This window comes from Rhincodon typus, chromosome 35 (genome assembly GCF_021869965.1).
Source record: "Rhincodon typus isolate 14 chromosome 35, sRhiTyp1.1, whole genome shotgun sequence".
NCBI classification, from domain to species: domain Eukaryota; kingdom Metazoa; phylum Chordata; class Chondrichthyes; order Orectolobiformes; family Rhincodontidae; genus Rhincodon; species Rhincodon typus.
The window spans coordinates 23,117,887-23,126,855 of record NC_063366.1 but is presented as its reverse complement, the minus strand read 5'-3'; the positions used below and the strand labels follow the sequence as shown (position 1 = coordinate 23,126,855).

The following is an 8,969-nucleotide window of genomic DNA, read 5'->3' as shown; positions in this document are numbered from 1 at the left end:
GGCACCACATACTTTCAAGAGTTGATGGAATTAGTTAAGGAATATTATGAACCCAAGCCTTTCCTAATTCTGAGACACTATCGGTTTTACTCGGCAATTCGAGAAGCAGGGCAATCAATATTGGGATTTTTGACTAGGTTAGAGGCATTGTGACTTTGGTTTAACTCTTAATGTGATGCTGAGAGTCCATTTGTTATGTGGGATTAATAATGAAACCATTCAAAAGCACCAATTAGCTGAATCCCAACTAGACTTCAAACAGACACTACAACTGGCTTTATCATTAGAAGATCCAGCAAGTGGAGCATATGACTTGTACGATATTCCGATGGAAGTGGACATCCTTAGCAGGTCAACTGAGCTTAGAGATTACCACTTGAATGAAGACAAGTGCATAGCCTCACTCAGCATATATCCCAAACAGAGGGACTCTCTATCAGCCCACAGCAAAACCCCAGTACAAAGCCAAGCCGTGGTCAAACTGAATTTTTTTTTCAGCATCAGGGCTGGGACAACATTGTCGTTGCTGCCGGCATGTGGACTCGAGACAGCAAAAGAGTCCCACAAGAGTGAGTCAGAGCATTTTTAGGCTGGTATCCTGGAGAGCATACACCTCTGAACGTTCACCTACATCTGGCTTGGAACAGTTAAATTGCTTAGCAACATTCAACTAAGAACCAATCAAAATTGACATTTAGTTAAATGGTCAACCAATTCTAATGGAGGTCAATACTGGAGCAGCTGTTTCAGTGATTGTAGAATCAGTCTTTAACAAAATTCACTCTGCACTCCGACCCTTAGGTTTGCATAAGACCTCGGTGAGACGGAGAACCTATAGTGGGGAACCTTTACAGATTAAAGGTACAACTTCAGCTCGACTCTCTAATGAGAAGCAGCTAGTTCAGTTACCACTGATTGCAGTAAAAGGCTTGATGGGGCAAAATTGGTTGAGAAAGATTCATGTAACTTGGCTCAACATTTTTCAGTTAATAAATGGCTGCCTGAGTGAACTCCTAATTAAATACCCGAAGGTTTTTCAGGAAGGTCTAGGGACTATCAAAGGGGCCAAGGCCAACTTCCATGTTGACCAGGAAGCAACTCCATGATTCTGCAAGGCTCACCCAGTGCCATTTGCCTGTAGAGGCAGAAATCAGAAGGCCGCAAAGTGAAGGAATCATCAAACCAATCCAGTTTGCAGAATGGGCAACACCAGTCATACCGATTGTGAAGCTGGATGAGTTGGTTCGCCTTTGTGGGGATTTTAAATAAACGGTAAACCATTTTGCAGCTAAATTATAGCAGCATATTTGCACCTAAATAAATACCCAGTCCCTCGCATAGAGGATTTACAAGCAAAGCCAGCAGGGTGCTGTCCTTCACGAAGCTGGACAAAAGCCATGTTTACTTGCAATTGTGGTGAGATGAGGATTCCCAGAAATATGCTGTAAATAATACCCATCAGGGATTGTTCCAATGTACGAGATTTCCATTTGGGGTATTGTCAGCATTTTCAATTTTTCAATAGATGATAGAGAAAGTTGTAAAAGGCCCAACTCATGTTGCCATTTATCTCGATGATGTATTAATAACAGGGAAGACCAATAAGGAGCACTGATAGAACTTGGACATATTCCTTAAATGTTTCTCCCAGACAGATGTATGCCCTAGAAAGGAAAAGTGTTCAAGGCACCCCAAGTAACCTACTTGGATTACAACAGTTGGAAGATAAAGTGAGGGTGATGAAAGGTGCCCGTCTCCCACGTTTGTACTGGAGCTTAGGTCTTTCCTTCATCTGCTGAGTTATTACGGGAAGTTGTGATCCCAAGCGAGATCTGCTCTTGACATGCGGTGTCTCCTTGTGCAGCATCAGGATAGTATTAGCTCATAGGTGGCCCAATAAAGAGGAATGATCAATAGCGTATGTATCTAGGACTTTAGCTAATGCAGAGCGTAAATATGCCCAGATAGAGAAGCAAGGTTTGGTGATCATATTTGGAGTCAGGACGTTCCACCAAAACCTTTACGGATGTAAATTTGTAATAATAAAGACCACAAACCCCTACTAGATCTACTTAAAGAGGACAAGGCAGTGTCGTCCATACGTTCAGGCTGAATTCAGCAGTGGGCTCGAATACTAAGTGTGTATAATTACAAGTTGGGACACTGTCCGGGAGGCAAGTAGCAAATGTGGATGTATTGAGCTACCACCCACTGGCAGATTCAGTGGCAGTACCACCAGTGGCGTAGGAGTCTGCAATGGTTTTAAATTATATGGACACACTTCCAATCACAACTGACAATATCAGACTTTGGATGCAGAAAAATAGCACAATGCTTCAGGATGTCCTGAAAGCATTCCTGCTGATGTCAGACATACCCATCGACTCATGAGAGATTTTGACTTGTGTTCAAACAAAATGGAGAAGTATCATTCGGGAAGGTACCAACCATATTGAGAGACTTCATGTAAAATGTGCAGAGGTGATATCTGAGGGACCTCACATACATCCAAGTAGCTCACCTACCTGGCCCTTCAAGGACCATCTGTCCCAAATGTGGCAGGGTTTGCAGATCCCACATTGATCTTCTTAGGTTTTCAGAACCTGTGAAACTAGACTGGAAATAAATCATCCTTAAAGCTGAGGGACTAAGAGAAGGAAGAGAGTAGAAATGTATGTGACGAGGAAATGATACACAAAAGGACCTGAATGTGTGAGTTCCCTGGGCAGCCAGTAAATCTCAGCCTGAGTACATTCTTCACCTGGAATACAGGTCCATTTTCCTCTACTTGCCAGTGCAAAGGTGAGATATCTGCAAACTGCTCCTTCACTGCTGCCTCAGCTCTGATCTTAAGCCAATTGATGGTCTTTGGTTAAATTCAGCGATTCAACTGCATGGTTTAGCTTGAGGACAAACTAAAGGTCAGCCTGGGAGAAAATGAGAAGCTCACTGTGATGCTAAAGTTAGTGGAGAAGCTGACTGATGCCTTCTGCCAGACGTGAGAATTTTAAAGTGAGTTTTGGATGTTACCAATGGGGCTGGCAGAATGTATGTCCTGCTGCTCCTTCTGAGTAATGCCCCATGCCATCGAGAGTATAATAATTAGGTTTGGCCCTGACTCCACTTAGTGTGTCAAAGTGGCTCAAGATTCTGAAACAATACTGAGCTATTTTAAATTAATATTTCTCATCAGGCCCCTCACAACTTCCAGGTTCCAGGAAATTTTCTTCAATCTATTTTGCACCGTGGAATTTCATGTACAAGATGTTCCTCCACTCTCTGAACAACCTCAATCCCCTCTTCCATACAGAGAAAACTGAACATATTACTTTGCTGTTTTACTGAAGCCAGAATCCCCAGTAACAGGCCCTCTATGCGGGGTCTTCTTTATCCTTGGCTGCCTTGTGGCAGGCTGAATACAGAGAACCTCAACATGGACTGTTGTTGGGTCAAGAATGCACAGGCCTGTTGCTCGGCTCACTCACTAGGCTGCCTGATGTTTTTAATGGTGTGATTAATGAAGACAGGACACATGGTGTCTGCTTCAGACATTAAGTAACTGATAATGAGTCACTCAGGACCGAATCTACAGGGTCAGTATTGTGAAGGATATTATGATTTAATTTATTGACTTTTTTGTGTTTCATGAGTTTTCTCAGATGTACACTCAGAAAAGGGGGAGACCTTTAGTCAGTTTTCCTTGGATTATTGACATGACAACGTTTCTCTTTAAGGATTAGTTTAGAAAGAAAACATTAACACCAGCCAAGTACCTTTTCAGGAAAGAGGGATGATTGTCCATCTTATAATTTTAAACAATAAATCTAAATTAACATTTGAAGGACAAGGGTAGCAGATACACCAACAAGTTCCCCTCGAAGTCGCTCACCATTCCGACTTGGAAATATATCACAGTTCCCTTAAGGCCCCTGGATCAAAATCCCAGAACTCCCTTTCTCACAGCGCTGTAAGTGTCCCACACCCCAAACAATGCAGTGGCTTGAAAAAAAATCCCAGCTCACTACCACCCCCTTCAGGGAAATTAGAGATATGCAATAAAGTCCCAGCCAATGAGTGACATCACATCCAGCGATCAGCGTTCATTGAAACCGAAAGTGGAAGTTTTTAGGGTATTTCGCTGCGTAGGTTTCTCGTCTTCAAAGATCTGCTGGAAAAGAGCGAAAAGTCTTCGATCAAATTGCTGCAAGTAAGTAACGAGCTCGAAAGATTCTTTATTTTCGGGGGTAGGTTTTATTTCCAGTGGAATTGGGACGTTGTTCTTCACGATGAAAGATCCCAATTAAACACAAGGAGCCAAACCGGGCCCAGATGGGAACTGTTCAATGAAATGTTTTAAACTTTAAATTAAAAAAAGTGTCTCTAATCACTTATCAGAGTGTGGAACTGGGTCCTGTCAGTGTAAAGGAACAGGAGCGGGAGGATTTTTTTTCCACATTAAAGCCATCCGCGTTAGACATTGCAACCAGCAAGAGACACGGAAGTAAAAGTCGTCTTGTAAAAGTCAGACTATGAAACTTTGCTGTGTTTATATTTCAAATAAAATCAATCATTCAGCCCGAAAGAACGATCATCTCTTGAAATAAATCGTTAGTCCCCTGGTTTTAAATGAAGGTTTTCTCGGCACTGAGTGCGGGTCGCTCCTTTGCTGAGGCAGTGAATACTAAGACCGTGAAATGGAATGAGAGCCGACCCCACCCCCAAATCCCTGGGACAACACACAACGGCGCCCCCGAGATTAACTTTAAATCTTACAGACGGTGGGATTCAGACAAAAATTAGGAACAAGTAATTAAATACGGAAGTGCGGAATTGATCAGGCAAAATACAAAGCCGGAAGATCTGGATTCTTACTGTTATAGCCTTAAAACAGAAAAAGGAAAAAAAAAAATTCCTGAGCATTAAAGCGAATATTCGGAGATTATTTGCAAACAAATGGGAGGCTTTGCTAGTCTGAAAGGAAAACAAACGTGACTGAAAGTGAGTGAAAACCCAATGTGGGACACGCGATAAAAAGCTCCGTGTCAAGTGTCTTTGTTCAGTACCTGATGAACTGTAGCCCTGTTTCCCCTTCACTGTCCGCACGGGAAACCTGTCAGTAAAACCTTGCTTTTTATTCGGATCCAGTCATTGTTGGGGATTGTTTTATGGCTCCGTTAAGAGAGAGTGAAAACCATAAGAAATAGGAACAGGAGTAGGCATTCGGCCCTTCGAGCTGTTTTGCCATCCAGTGGGATCATCGCTAATCTCGTATTCCTCATATCCAGTTTCCTGCGTTTCCCACATAACGCTCGATTCCCCCACTGATCAAGAATTTATCTATCTGAGCCTTAAACATACAGATGGACTTCACCCCCAAAGGCTGTCTGTGGCAAGGAGTTCCAAAGATTCTCAACCCTCTGAGAGAAGAAATCGCTTCTCATCTCAGTCTCAAATTGACACCCCTTTATTCTGAGGCTATGCCCTGTGATTGGAGAATCTCCCACTCGGGTAAGCATCCTTTGAGTATTTCCTCTCTCAAGCCCCTTAAAACTACTATTTAGCATAATCAGATCATCTTTCATTCTTCCAAATTCCAATGAGCAGAGTAACGACCTTTTTTGATTTTGCTCAGAAGACAATCCCCTCCATTCCAGAAGTCACCCTTGTGAAGCTCCTCTGAACTACCTCAAATAAAATGATATCTTTCCTTTAAAAGGACCAAAACTGCTCACAGTACTACAGATGTCTCACCAGCATCTTGAGTAGTTGCAGCAAGACTTTTCTCCTCTTTTACTCCAACCCCCTTGAAATTAGGCCCAACATTCTATTAGACTTTCTAATTATGTTCCAGCTGTCTGTATTTCATGCACAAGTCCCCTCCCAATTTCCTTTGTGTCCTCGTTCGGGATTTTCTTCAGGTTAACATGCAGGTTCAATTGGCAATTAGGAAGGCAAATGCAATGTTAACATTCATTTCGAGAATACAAAAGCAGGAATGTACTGCTGAGGCTGTGTAAGGCTCTGGTGAAACTGCATGTGGAATATTGTGAGCATGTTTAAGCCCCATATCTAAGGAAGGATATGAAGAGTTTGGAGGGAGCCCAGAGGAGGTTCACAAGAACAATCTCGGGAATGAGTGGTTTGTCATAATGAGGAGCGTTTGAAGACTTTAGGTCTGTTTTCGATAAGAGTTTAGAAGGGTGAGTGAGGAAGGGTCCAGACCCGAAACATCAGCTTTTCTGTTCGTCTGATGCTGCTTGGCCTGCTGTGTTCATCCAGCTCTACAGCTTGTTATCTCGGACGCCAGCATCGGTAGTTCCTACTATTTCTATAGAGTATTGAGAGGCCTGGATAGAGTGGACGTGGAGAAGATGTTTCCACTAGTAGGAAAGACTAGGATCTGAAGACATTGCCTCGGAATGAAGGGGTGACACTTTAGAACTGAGATGAGGAGGAATTTCTTCAGCCACAGTATGGTTAATCGATAGAACCCATTGCCACAGAAGACTGTACAGGCCAAGTCATTGAGTGTATTTAAGAAAGAGATAGTTTCTTGATGCGTAAGGAAATCAAAGGTTACAGGGAGCAGGCAGGAGAATGGGGCTGTGAAACATCATTTATGATTGAGTGGCAGAGCAGACTCAGTGGGTCAAACAACCAAATTTCGCTCCTATTTCTTACGGTCTTATGAAAACAAAAAGTTCAGGGCTATTGCAGAACAGGTGGGGAGTGGCAACAGGTCAAATACTCCTTCAGAGGCCCAGCACTGATGTAAGAGGTCACATGGCCTCCTTCTGTTCTGTAATTATTCAAGCTCTGCATGCTGCCTCAGAAGATCCTATAATGCTATCATTAAGAACAGACAGTTATAACAGCATTATAAAATGTTCACTGCACAGAAAATTATTATTTGGCCTGTCATGTCTGTGCCAGAATGCCTCAGCTCGTCCCACCCTGCCTTTTCCTCAGAGCTGTGAAAACATCCTGTTCAGGTGCCTATCGAAAGCCCTTTGGAATCTGCCTTCCCCCAGCCCTCAGGCAGTGCATTCCAGTTTCGAACTATATGCTGTTTAAAACACATTTTTTTGTGTGTCACCTTCAGTTAATTTACCATTTACTTTAAATTGGTGTCCTCTGGTTATGCTGGTGTTTGAGAAGGCAGCTGATCCCCTCCTTCTTGAGGGCAGTTAGGGATGAGCAATAAATGCTGGCTTGCAATGAAGCTGAAATCCAAGGAAATTAAAATCAGTCAAACCGTTTTTTAATGTAAGATTAACGTTGTAATTGAATCTCCAGATACACACACAAGTTTAACATAAAGCCTGCAGATGTTTATATGTTCAGGATCTTCAGGTCCACAGAGGCCTACATTTCACCAAAACTTTACAATTAGTGATACACAACATGTTTAACATTGAAATTTGAAACTGTACTTGGAAGATTAAGAACAAATAACTTACCATAAATAATTAGACTATTAACTCTCTCTGTGTTTCAGATGAGGGCTGTGCTGATGAGATCTCAAGCTGATGGAGAGCGACCGTATTATGTTATTGCTGCTTGTGATTCTGGCTTCAGTGAATGGTAAGGAGCACCATAACTTGCTCTGATCAAGAACTAGACTCAAAATATTAGCTTGTGCTGTCTTTGTGGACACTGCCTGACCTGCTGTGATTTCCAGCATTTTTTGTTTTTGGTACAGATTGCAGCATCTGCAGTAATTTGCTCCAGCCTTATAACTTATTTAGAATAATTCCACCTTTGTTAAATCATATTATTGTATTATTTTTATTGTCGCTTTGAGAAATTTGTTTCTCAACTCCTTCCATTATTCTGTGAAAACTAGAATGACTTTCCCCCTCCCCTCTATGTATTCATATATTTAAAATGTTGTCCCCAGATTTCATTGTGTGTTCTGTCAGACCCCTGCTGTAGTGTTAGTCTGACCAACAGAAAATGAATGAATTTTAAAACAAGTGAGGAGACCTGGTGACAAATGGTTTCCACTGATTCCAAGATTTCTTGCTCGGCCTTATTAGGAGCATAATCTCTATCCACCAGTGACAGTGGGAATTCCCTGTGCCAGAGATTCCTTGTTCCTGTTTCAGGAGAAGGCATTTTACTGGTAACCAGGTCACCGAGCAGGTCAGAGGCTGGGAATTCTGCAGCAGGTGAATGATCTTCTCTGTCCTGAAATCCTGTCCGTTCTCTACAAGGCACAAGTTGAAATAATGCTACACTGTTATTCACTTGCCTGGATGGAGCAGTTCCATCAACATTTGAGAATTCAACAGAATCCAGAAAAAGCAGCTCATTTGATTGATACCCTATTCATGACCTTCAAAGTTCACTCCCTCCTCCTGCCACACACACAGTGGCAGCCATGTGCACCATCTAAAAGATTCACAACCGGTACCTCCCTAAGGCTAATTCGACAGCACCTTTCTGAGTCACCATCTCTAAAATCTAGAAGGACAAAGGCAGACGATGCATGGGAACATGACCAGCTACAAATCCCCCTCCAAGACACAGCATCCTGACTTGGAATGTATCACCATTCCTTCAATGTCACTGGGTCAAAATCTTGGAACAGCACTGAGGGTGTCCGTATGCCACATGAACTGCAACAGTTCAAGGAGGAAACTCAACAACACCTTCCCAATGGCAATCAGGGATGGTCAATGAACTCAGCCAAGCCAGCAATGCCCACATTCTGTGAACAAATTGAAATAAAGATGTGGCAATTCACTACTTCAATGGGTGTAAGTGGGTCCTGGTGAAGAAACTGAGACAACAAGGTGCAGAGCTGGATGAACACAGCAGGCGAAGCAGCATAATAGGAGCAGAAAGGCTGACGTTTCGGGCCGAGACCCTTCATCAGAAATGTAGTAAGTGTGGAGGCTGAGGCGGCGGAAAAACTGCTCTATGTCCAAACGTGAGCGGTATTTGTTGATGTGTGGGTGGAGGGG

At 42.7% G+C, this 8,969-nt stretch overlaps 1 protein-coding gene and 1 pseudogene across 1 annotated transcript in view; both read left to right on the top strand.

Moving 5' to 3' along the window:
• LOC109926205 overlaps positions 1–8,969 on the top strand; it is a 468,382-nt pseudogene that overhangs the window by 148,744 nt on the left and 310,669 nt on the right.
• The window catches only part of LOC109920503 (butyrophilin subfamily 3 member A2-like), a 51,392-nt gene continuing 46,495 nt past the window's right edge, over positions 4,073–8,969 (top strand). Inside the window, exons 1-2 of the mRNA XM_048616583.1 lie at positions 4,073–4,207; positions 7,499–7,584. Coding sequence (XP_048472540.1) covers positions 7,530–7,584 — 55 coding nt within the window. The 5' untranslated portion in view covers positions 4,073–4,207; positions 7,499–7,529. The remainder of the gene's footprint in view (positions 4,208–7,498; positions 7,585–8,969) is intronic.